This window comes from Gavialis gangeticus, unplaced genomic scaffold, assembly GCF_001723915.1.
Source record: "Gavialis gangeticus isolate Ggan-Ray unplaced genomic scaffold, GavGan_comp1, whole genome shotgun sequence".
In the NCBI taxonomy this organism is placed as follows: Eukaryota; Metazoa; Chordata; order Crocodylia; family Gavialidae; genus Gavialis; species Gavialis gangeticus.
Window position 1 is genome coordinate 9008876 of NW_017729012.1, and position 10964 is coordinate 9019839.

General features: G+C 56.8%; 2 protein-coding genes and 1 long non-coding RNA gene across 4 annotated transcripts in view; 2 read left to right on the forward strand and 1 right to left on the reverse strand.

Annotated features, from left to right (window-relative positions):
• The window catches only part of LOC109293154 (multidrug and toxin extrusion protein 1-like), a 22200-nt gene extending 19989 nt beyond the window's left edge, over positions 1 to 2211 (forward strand). Inside the window, exons 17-18 of the mRNA XM_019510958.1 lie at positions 236 to 320; positions 967 to 2211. Of these exons, the coding sequence (XP_019366503.1) occupies positions 236 to 320; positions 967 to 1175 (294 nt within the window). The 3' untranslated portion in view covers positions 1176 to 2211. The remainder of the gene's footprint in view (positions 1 to 235; positions 321 to 966) is intronic.
• Positions 2053 to 10964, reverse strand: part of ALDH3A2 (aldehyde dehydrogenase 3 family member A2) — a 24106-nt gene continuing 15194 nt past the window's right edge. Inside the window, exons 6-12 of one of the 2 annotated variants that reach the window (XM_019511171.1) lie at positions 9435 to 9552; positions 8840 to 8981; positions 7546 to 7712; positions 6116 to 6215; positions 4759 to 4994; positions 3509 to 3630; positions 2053 to 3235 (exon numbers count right to left, since the gene is read on the reverse strand). In XM_019511171.1, coding sequence (XP_019366716.1) covers positions 3550 to 3630; positions 4759 to 4994; positions 6116 to 6215; positions 7546 to 7712; positions 8840 to 8981; positions 9435 to 9552 — 844 coding nt within the window. In that variant the 3' untranslated portion in view covers positions 2053 to 3235; positions 3509 to 3549. The remainder of the gene's footprint in view (positions 3236 to 3508; positions 3631 to 4758; positions 4995 to 6115; positions 6216 to 7545; positions 7713 to 8839; positions 8982 to 9434; positions 9553 to 10964) is intronic. The other variant, XM_019511172.1, reaches the window with a different exon arrangement.
• Positions 5001 to 10666, forward strand: LOC109293321. Its single transcript, XR_002096299.1, has 3 exons — positions 5001 to 5203; positions 9349 to 9351; positions 10654 to 10666. It is a non-coding gene; the product is annotated as an uncharacterized LOC109293321 (long non-coding RNA).

The following is a 10964-nucleotide window of genomic DNA, read 5'->3' on the forward strand; positions in this document are numbered from 1 at the left end:
CAGTCGGGATAAAACACGCAGTCTAAACTGCTCCCCACCCTTCAGGCCTGGCCCTGCTTGCACAGATGTGCTCCAAGCACACACGCAACCTACAGGTTCGCACTCCTTCAGGATAGCTATCCCGGCCGCCCGCCATCATCCCGAGGGGAAGCCAGCACGTTTGAACCGCGGTCATCACTCGGCAGGACAACTGTGCTTTTCTTGCAGCTCACCCGCACCCCACCTCTCTCCCTAGGCTCAACGGCGGGCAGGCGTGAGCCAGCAGATGGCTGAGGACTTGAACACGGCTCCTATCCCTTCCAAGCAGGCTCCCCTCCCAGGTATGGGACAAGCATGGCTGTTAACGGGGCAGCGTTGCTCAACCTGCCCGCTCAGATCCCATCTCACTAAAAGTTCATTGAATGAGAGGCTATTCACAGGAGCTCCTTAAAACGCCTGCTCTTCTGGCAGCCCCGGTAGGTTGTGCATGGGGGGGGAAGGAGCTTCGCAGGAGGGTTTGTGTTTTCCCCAGCAAGTTGTGCTGGGAATCAAAATACAAAGTGGGGGACAGGGGTCCTGGGGGCAGATTCAGCTTTGGGCAAGCCGATAACCCCCACGCAGCGGAGGGGGCTGCAGGGGTCTTGGAATAACTCGTGCACTGGGAGGAGCAGAGAGGGCAGCAGGAGCCCCATCCCTGCCTGCTCTCGTGGACGACGTCAGGGAGGCGAGCTGAAAGGGCTTGCAGGGCTGGTCTTGCAGTTTGGGGAGGAGGGAGAAGCAGCCACTCTCGCTACGGGAAGCCAGGTATAGGGGGAGGCAGAAACCCCACGCAGGGAGCAGAGCAGTGCGAGCACCGATGCAGGCAGAGGCTCTGGAGAGGAGCGTCCCAGAAGCTCAGCAACCCCACAGCCCCCTGCTCCTGAACCCAGCCCCGTGCCACCGGTGGGAGGTTACCTGCAGTAACCACCTGCCCACACTGTGCTCCAGGGGAGGCTGGGGCCCACAGCAGCGTCGTCCTGCTTGGCTTCACTAAGCTCGAAGGGCCGAGGCTCCAGGAAGCTGTTCCCGCGTGCCCGCCCGTGGCCGAGGCTCTGTCTGCGAAACAGCTCGTCCTCTGGCGCGGGCTGGCAGTCGCTGCCGCCATCGCCGTCCTCGCGCTCGGGGTGGCTGTAAGGGTCACGACTGCTCCCCACTGAGCAGGCTGGGCCAGAGACGGGGACTGGCGCCGAGAGCACAGGGAGATCCCTCCTGACTCGCAGCTGGGAGCGCACGGTGCCCAGGACTTGTCCAAGCAAAGGGGGAAGTCTCTGTTTAGCTGAAGATGGCATCTGACCTGAGCTAGGAGCTGCTGTCCAGGGGACCGTCTGCCTGGTATGAATGGGGATCTGGTCCAACCGCTGGCAACACCTGAGTGCACACAGCCAGGGCTGGCGAACCCTGTCACCGCCCGGACTTTGTGGCACAGTGACAACCCGTTGTTTAGCCATGAATAAACCCAGCCACCAAGCTCCTGCCTGCCTGCAGCTCCTTCGGTTTGCAGTTCACTTTAGGGCCTGGCCTGGGTCTTGGCCCCTCCAGCTTAGACCCCAGCTTGGAGGGCTGCTCCGCAGCAGGGAGTCAGCGCAGGCCACTGCCTCGGCTTCCGCTCGTGCAGAGGCAGACAGGGATGTGCAGATCTGAGCCTCAGTGTTTCAGATGTAGCGTTTCCTCGACTGGCTCGCTCCCTGCCAGGCACCGAGGGGGCTAAAGAAATGAATTCAACTTAAGCCCTGGGGGGCAGGGAGGTATTCATAAAACTTGCTCTGTTGTATGGGAGGGCTTAAATAGGGAAAGATCCTGCCCCGGGCAGGGGGCTGAACTAAGGGACCTTCCAAGGTCCCTTCCAGCCCCATTTCTCTATGATTCTTAACGCTGCTTGGGGATCGGAGTGGATACGCCTCACTCCTGTTTTACAGGCGGGCGACCAGCAGCGCAGGCGTGAAGCAGCTCGCCTGAGCAAGGCAGCGGCAGTCGGGCCTCTGGCTCTCTGCCATCTCCTCTGTTGCGCCAATAAAACACGTTCATTCTTGTCACTTAGATTTTGCAAACACTAAATAAACAATTTTTAATACCTGGCTTGGCAGGCAGGTTTCACTGAACGCAACTCATCTCGGGAGATGAGGCCAATGGCTTTCTAGAATCGCTTCTTTCATAGTAACACATCAGGTCTCCTGTTGCTTTTTAGTAAGGAAAGAAAAAAAGCTCTTTTAGAAAGCTGGGACCCAGCATGCCCATCTTTGTCCCACATCTCCCTCTTCAGCTGGACCGGGCTCATGCAACTCCAGTCAGAGGCAAGCAGTCGCGCCTTCCAGGGTCTCTCCAGCAGTGAGTGGAAACGCGCTTGGCGCAACTCCTTCGTAGCGTCGCCTCCTGCGAGCGCAGGATTGCAGGGCATCACAGAGTCTCTCACAACAACACGGGGGAACTCCCCGCAAGCTGTCGCGAAACTTTTGCTGTGACACCTGCAGCCAGACTGAATCACAGGGCCACGTGCTGGAAGTACTCGTCTGAAAGATGACGGGTGAAGCGAAGGCGGCACGCAGGAGCCTCCACGCACGTTCGTTTGGGACCGGCCTTTAACGCCACCGGAAATTTACCCCACCAGAAGTGGAGCACGCGCCCGACTAACTCTGGGAACACGATGGCTGAGACCTCGGAAAGAGCCGAGTAGATACTTGGCCTCCGGCTGCTCCTGGGGCTATGGAAGGCACTGCTGCTCTTGCTGTGTTTGCTCTTTCAGTTAAGATCATTCAGGTCCAAGTTTTCTCCTTTTGGGGAGGTGGGAGGGAGGGGGCAGCAGCTGCGACCTGAGACAGCTCACAAAACCGAGTTCGAAATCCAACTGCTGGTCCCTTAAAGCCGAGCAGGAGTTCAGGAGCTGCTATTCGGGCATGGGCACAAGCAGAAGGCAAGGTCTTCGCAGCTATGTCATAAGCCCAGGGGGAGCTGCAGAGGGAGGGAGCTGGCTTCCTGCTTGGCCATTCTCCTTTACCTCCTTGCCAATGGCACGATCGATGGTTTCTGCCCACTGGTGTCCGAATGAGAGTCTGGGCCCCCCGGCATCGATTAGTGCATTTATGCTTTGTGTGCTTGACATCTCACAGAAAGAGGAAGAACCTCGTAAGCAAAGACATGAATACGGGAAGCAGGTGCTGAGGGTCCAGGGACAGCATGTGTTTCACAGCCAGCCATGTCAGGTCTCTTACTAGCGAGCCATCTGTGAAGACAAAGGGAGGGAGAATAGCTCTACAACCAGCCAAGAGGGGATCAATCCCTGCTCCAAGGGCAGAGGCAGATTCCTCTTTCCCACGTGGATACAGCGCAAGATCCAGAAGGGCTGCTTTGTCCTGGCCTGCGGGGCACACTTCACGCTACAGGGCTGATGCCTCCGAGTGACGCCCCAGAGCAAAGCCAGCAGTGCAGGACGCCAGCCCAGCACTCCCTGCCCCATTTCCAACCAGGCCCGTGCGCTAAAAGAAGACAATCCTACCTTGCTCACAGCAATGGCTGGGTTTGAAACCCCACTGCTCATCAGTACTTATAGAGCTGAGCCAGTCTTTGACCTGCCAGCACAGCCAAGAGGGCTTTTCTCCTCAGCAGGGGCTGGTGATTCTGGGAAAACCCAAACGATTGGGAAATGCAGCTGAGTACGCTGAGCGCAAGGAGATGTGCAGAGGGGTGAGGGACAGTGAGGGGTTTGGCCACAACACTGGCATGATCAGTTTGGAGGGACCTTGCACCCATCTGGGGTACAAGCTGTGGGAGGGGAACGAGGCTTCAATCTCCAGCTACTACACACTGGGCTGAGACCTCTCACAGGGGCTGGCTGCCTCCTGCCTGCCAGGAGCTGCTCTTCCACCTGCCCCTGGCAGCCCCCGGGGCTAGCCACGTGGAGACAGGCTCCCCGGCAGGGTGGAGCTGGGCCCAACTTCCAACGGCAGCTCTGCTGTTTCTTATCAGCTCCTGCCTAGCGAGCACACGCCTGCTCTACCCGTGTCCTCCCAGCCACAGCTCTTGCCCCGGCCGTGGCAGGAAAGACGCAGAGGAAGCCACTGCAGGGTTGTGGGAATCTGCCTGCCGTACCTGGGCTGGGCTGCAGGAAGCTGCCCCGTTCCTTTCTCACTGACCTGAGCCTGGGAAGAGCCGTACCTGCCCCTTGCAGCCTGCCCCCCGCCTTATGCAAAGGAGACGGAGGCACAGAGAAGAAGCAACGTCCCAGGGTCCCACAGGACAGCCGTGGCACAGCCAGGGACAAACCCTAATCTGGCCTGCCCTCCAGCCATGCACCTGCCTTCCACTCTGCCCTGCTGCCTCCTGGATGAGGAGGAAGGCAGCCAAACCCCACTGCCAAAACCAACTCATGCAGGACGAGTTGTGGAAGCAGCTTGTGCCACCTGCTTCCCCGAGCTTGGGCGGATCCTATCGTGCCAGGTCCCAGCTGCCCCCTCCTCATGCACGTCAGGTGTCACAGAGCAGCAAGTGGTGCAGACTCGATTCGCCCCAAGAACCAGCCTGGCCCCATTAACACCATGGTGCCTGCTTGCTCAAGTGGAAGACAGGCAGGCTCTAGTGCTTCCAGCTGGCTCACACCAGTTTCCAAGGGGAGGGCAAGAACAGACCTGCCCCCACGGAAGGGCGGTGGCTGGAAGAGAGGTGAGCGCATGGCTAAGAAAAGCTCAGAAATGAGCCTTCCCACGAAACACGCTGCTGCATGGACGATGTCCCCATCCCCAGGCTCACCTTGACTAGAAGGGCTGCCAGGACCCCCAGCACTGCCATGACGATCAGGCCGATTTTGCCTTTGTTAAACTTCTTCAAGAGGATGAACTTCGCCCAGTCCACTTTCTTCTGGCTGCCGGGCGGGTATCGGATTTTGTTCGCGCCTTCCAAGCCCAGCGACTTGATCAGGCAGGCGCGGCGATGGGAGAAGGTCTCAAAGCTGTGCCTGCCATGGTAAGCACCCATCCCGCTGGTCCCTAAGAGCAACGCATGTTAGTTAGCATGATGCTGGCTGGGCCAGGGGGAGCAGACAGGCAGCACAAGGACAAAGAGGGGGCTGAAGAGAAAGCCCATGACCAGAATGACTCCTATCAGAGTCACTTGTCCTGTGTCAGGTGTTTGGAGGGCCCCAGTCTGGGTCCTACAGCACAAAGCCCCCAGCATGACTGGAGTCCCTGGCAGGCACGTCCTACTTGAGAGCACGGAGGCAGAAAGAGATCTTGGAGTCATTCTTGACTCCAAGATGAACATGGGCCGACAATGCGAGGTCAGGGTTGGCAGGGCTAACCGGACCTTGTCGTGCATCCACAGGTGCATCTCGAGTAGAGCCAAGGAGGTGATCCTCCCCCTCTACGCGACGCTGGTCAGGCCACAGCTGGAGTATTGTGTCCAGTTCTGTGCGCCCCATTTCAAGAGGGATGTGGACAACATGGAGAGGGTCCAGAGGAGGGCCACCCGCATGATCCGGGGACAACAGGGCAGACCCTACAGTGAGAGACTGCGGGACCTGAACCTATTCAGCCTCCACAAGAGAAGGCTGAGGGGGGACCTGGTGACCGTCTATAAACTCACTAGGGGGGACCAGAAGGGTTTGGGGGAGACGCTGTTTCCCCTAGCGCCCGCTGGCATAACAAGGAGTAATGGGCACAAGTTGATGGAGAGGAGGTATAGATTGGACATCCGCAAAAACTACTTCACAGTTAGGGCGGCTAGGAGCTGGAACCAACTTCCAAGGGAAGTGGTGCTGGCCCCTACCCTGGGGGTCTTTAAGAAGAGGCTGGATGCCTACCTGGCTGGACTCATTTGAGTCCCGTTTTTGTTTTGGGGTTTTTTGTTCTCCCGCCCTGGCGGGGGGTCGGGCTAGAAGATCTACTAGGTCCCTTCCGACCCTAAATCTATGAAACTATGCAAGGGCTGAACAGCCCTGGAGTCTAAGTCAGCACCTGGCCCTGGGGAGCGGTGTTTCTAGGGCAGGGAGGCGGGTCCAGACAGCGCCTGCTGCAGAGAACACGGCCCCATGTTTCTGCGCAAGAAAGCTCCGCACGCAGTGGCAGGCTCTGGGTGGGCACCTGAGCACCAGAAGCTGGAAGGGACTCACCAACTCCGCCGAAGGGCAGGCTTGGGAGGGAGTAATGCATGATGACATCGTTCGCTGTCACGCCACCGCTGGAGGTCTCCGCAATCACCCGTTTGATCAGCTAGTGGACAACAGAGACGTCACAGAAACCCCAGAACCAACCCAGGACAAGCTTCGAGCACAGCCTCTATGTGCTGATCAAGGGTGATGGCCCCTCACGCTCTCTCTCTGTGGCCTAGCGTTGCCTAGACAGGCATACTTGGGAAACATCCCCCTGGCACAAACTTAAGGGCTGAACTTTGACCGTGGCAGTCCCAAAAGCACGCCCAGCACACACCGTCCTCCCAGCCACCTCAGCTGCTTGCAGCACAAACGTTCATGCTCTTAAACTTTGCTTTCATGGGGGCAACGCTCCAAAGCCAAGTGCAATGAGACTTGGGAGGCCATGAAGTGGATTGACCGTCCCACAGCTCTGGCATGGGACGGCTCCTTTCTAGCCTAGGCCCAGCCAACAGGGCCTAGGCCCAGGCCATTTCCGGGAGTGAACCTGGGGTCTGGCTAACTCGGGAGATGCTCTCACAACCCACCGGCTACGAAATGCAGGTTTGATGGTGCCAGGGTGGCTCCCTGCTGCACTCCATGGGCTGGCAGGCAGGCAGGCTACCCGGGGCCAAGCGTAATGCTGAGAACATCTCTGCTGGAAAGGCCTATGCGTGCAGGCTTCAGCTGCCTGATAACCAGCCTCCTCTGGGTGCCATAACCCTTTCCACACATAGTAGCTAAGCTCACCCCCAGGTCTTCCCTGTTGGAGGACCAGAAAGTCTCTAGACCCCATTACCTCCACTGCAGATGTGCCCACTCTCTAAAGTCAGTGGCATGGCACCCAGCAGCTGAGCCCTGCTGGGGTCAGCTCCCCAGACACTTGCCTTGTGCTTTGGTTTGGTGGTGCCCTGCCTTGCAGCAGTGTGCCTACTAAGCAGGAGAGCACCGTACTGCCTGGGACCTTCAACCACCCAGAAGCACGATTCGCCCAGTCACGTTACAGGTGAACACACCCTGCTTGTTATCAACCAGGCATTGCTCAACTGGCACTTTGGTCTCTGCTCCTTTGCCAAGCAGCAGCTTCTTGCATAACACACTTTCGATCTGTGTGTAAACAGGCCTGAGCCAGATGTCTAAGTCACCACCCACTCCCTGCTGCGCTTCCACGTGTGGCTGGGGGATGGGCTGAGAGCTGGAGGATGTCACTTAAACCCTACTGCCCTTAAGAAGTGCATGGGAGCTTGCAAAAGGTTTCAAAATATCTCATATCACATAGTGCAAGAGCCGGCGGTTTGCACCAGTGAAAGCCAAACACATGATGATGCCAGGGGGGACAAGGGGAGAAGGGAATGAGGTACAGCACTTAAAAGCAAGCAAGAGAGTTACCTCCAACTGGAGAACAAACCTACCTTTTTGTCATGGGAAAATACATACAAGGCGAGTGGTTTCTCCCGCTGATTTATGAACTGAATGGCCTCATCCACATTCTTCACAGTCACGATGGGAAGGACAGGCCCAAAAATCTCCTCCTGCATGATCCTGGATTCCGGGTTCACGCTGGTGAGTATCGTTGGAGCTGCAACGTACAGGACAGCAAATCAGGGGCACCATGGCATGGAGAAGCCAGTGCTCTGCTGCAAACCACCTCACCCCCACCCCGCAGGGTATGTGTCATTTGGGGCATGTCAAGTAACTGAGCTAAGGTCACCTGGCACCCAAGCCAGGTCCAGGTCTGCTGACTCCTGCTCTGGTCCCTTTTAGAAAAGGCGGAAGATCTGCACTGCTGTGTGTCTACCATCCACGCAGCCAAGGCAGAAGCTTCCTGCCCCAAGGTCCCTTTCAAACTGGTACCACAAGGTTCAACCATGCGGAAGCCTGAAGGGTCCAAAGGATGGGCCAGAAGAGATGGGGGACTGATGCTGTTATTTAGCAGCTCCCCGATACTTTACCCTTGAGGAAAATGAAGATTTAAAAGGCCTCCACACAGTCCTCTCCTCTGAGAGTTACAAGGACATAAGCAGTGCCGTACTAGGCCAGACCAACAGCCCATCCAGCCCAGGGTCCGGTCCCTGACAGCAGTAGAGGGAGATCACGTGAACAGGGCACGTGTAGCATAACCCACTGTCATACCCCCTCCGACATCAACGACCAAGGATTTGGGGGTCTCAGAGGATACATCCCCGTTCTATTTAACAGCTCACAATGGGCGCATCCTCCATGGATCTGTCCAGTCTCTTCTGAATTTGGTCATGGTCTCTGCCTCTAAACCCCCCTGTGAAAACAAGCTCTGGAGGTGAGCTGTGCGCAGCGCAGAAAGGTGCTCCCTGTTGTTCTGAACCTCTCCCCTGCAAATCTCAGAGGTGCCCCCTAGTTCTTGTATCACGAGGCTTGGTGAATAACACTTCTCTGTTCACGCTGTCCACCCCCTACGTCACCGTACAGCCCTCAACCACATCCTTCTTCTTTCCTCACTGAAGAGAGCCAGTCTTTTCAGCCACTTCTGGCACTGAGAGGCTGTTTGGCTGCAGGAGGCCTTTCCTGCAGATGAACTGTCTGCCTACCCATAAGCACCCACTGGATTCCCTGCAAAGCCCAAGAGCTGGAAGGGCAAGCCAGCAAACGCCTAAGCAGGGAGGCCAGCTGCGGCACACAGCTAGCAGCTCCCCACCGGCCCCTCCTTCTCCGCCAGCGCAGGCAGAATACCTATAAAGCAGGTGGCCTCGTCAGCCTCCCCTCCATGTGCTATCTTCTGCCCTTCCAGCAGACTCATCACCCTTTTGAAGTGGCGCTTGTTGATGATCCTTTCATAATCTGAGGAATTTTTCACATCTTCCCCGTAGAATTCCTGTGGGGCGAGAAAGGATCAAAGCTGGAAAAGTTTCGTCACTTGGGCAGTCACCGCAGGCAACCAATGAGTTGCCACAAAGGCTGAGAATCCCCCCACTGCTCAGGCTGGACCATTTCTCTCTCCAAAACACCTGCGGTGTCTCCCACAAACCCACTCTTTGCTCTGAGGGAGCTACTGTGTATGGAAACTGCCGCAGCAGCAGAGCACTGAAACCCAACCGTCTTGGGTAAACAGGGCTGGCACCAGCATGAACGAGTGGCACCACTCTTGTAAAGAAGATAATACGCAGCACTGCCAAGGGCTCGGGAGTGGTGGAATAGGTTACAAAACCTCTTAAGAAAACTTCTCAAGCCTGAAATACAAGTTTGTAATCATGGAAGCCCCAGGGACAGCTGCTGGGACAGACGACCGTGCACAGGTTTCCAATGCACGAGCAACTTGAATGCTCACCTTCAGGGTCTTCTTGATGTTCTCCACCACTCTGCTCTGGATGGCCTGGTCGCAGAGGACGTAATCCGGGGCAATGCAGGTTTGCCCACAGTTTGCGTACTTCCCCCACGTTATGCGCCTGAGGAGGAGAAGGATTTCTCCGTTTACTGGGGTATTTGCCCACAACAACAGCTAACTTGGTTGGGAGTGGAAGGAGAGGCGCTTGCTAGCAGCCTCCCCAGCACCCCCCGAGCCTCCTTCCAAAGTGCTGATGAAGCACCGCAGAACAAACCTCCTCCCACACTGCCTCGGCGGGGAGCAAAGGGCTGGCATTTCCTGTAAGAACCCAAGCCCCAGAAACGCTCTGTGCCTGTAGGTTTGCAAGCCATACGAAGGCCAGGCTGGTCTCCCCAGGACCTGCGAGGAGATGGGGGATCTCCCAGCTCAGAGTGACGGGGTGCCAAAGTCTGCAGATGTCAGGAGCAACGGGTCACTTCTGCCCAGCTCTCTGCTACATCAGCCCCTGGGCAAATGAACCCTGCAGCCTTCTGCTCTGAAGGGAAAACACCTGGGCCAAAGCCTTCAGCTGAGCAGCAGCCACTTCAAAGATACAGGGACTGGCAGCCAGGGCTGAGACCAAACGGGACAGTCAGCCACAGCTACAACCTTGCAAACTGCTGTCTTTCAGGCCCGTTAGTAAGCATTTAAGCTCCGGTTTCAGTACTGTCAGCAGCACAGGTATCGGCCACGTAATTGGGAGCTGGCAGAGGATCTTGCCATTTGGGCTAAGAAGGATCTGTCTATCAGTTCAGGAAAACTCTCAGCTGGGCTCTGACCAGGACTGAAACCTTCAGCAGACGTAACTCCTGACACATGACCCAAGCCACTCGTGCCCTGGGACATTACAGAACTTGGCAATTTTTGCTGCTAGCACAACTTGGGGCTCCCATGCTAGAGCCTGGGCTTTTGGTCAGGCCAGCAGGGAGCACCAAATACAATTTGATTCCTTTCTACCAGAGCCAAACAAGCCAGCCTGGACTCCTGAGAAAGTTCATTATGGGAATAAGAGCTTAATGGCCGAGTCAAGGAGTGCCCCTGCCTCGTGAATATAAGGCTTGGTGCTGTTCAGCCGTTCAGGGTTTGGGTGTTGCCTGGCTTGGTGTGGGCAGGCTGGCTGTGCTCAGACTGCAGCCAGGGAGCTGTGGACTTTGACCTCTGTCTGGCAGTACAGCTGGGAAAGCTGCACGGGCTGATAAGGTGACAAGACTCCAGTGCTGCGGCCCTGAACCTGCACGCAGCCCTGCTTACAGAGCAGTTTGCATTTTTAATAACCCTGGTGCCAAGTAATAGAAGTCTCGGCTTATATCCCCAGCTGAGCAGGGCTCCTGGCATGCACCTCAGGAAGCTTCAGACCAAACTGCTAACAGCTGTTTAAGAAGGAAACAGTCAGCCAAACCCGCTGAAAGGACAGGCAAGTCTTCAGCTCAGGCAAAGCTGCACGTCAGGCTGACATGGGTTTGGGGTCTATGTCTCCAGGAATCTTACTGCTCT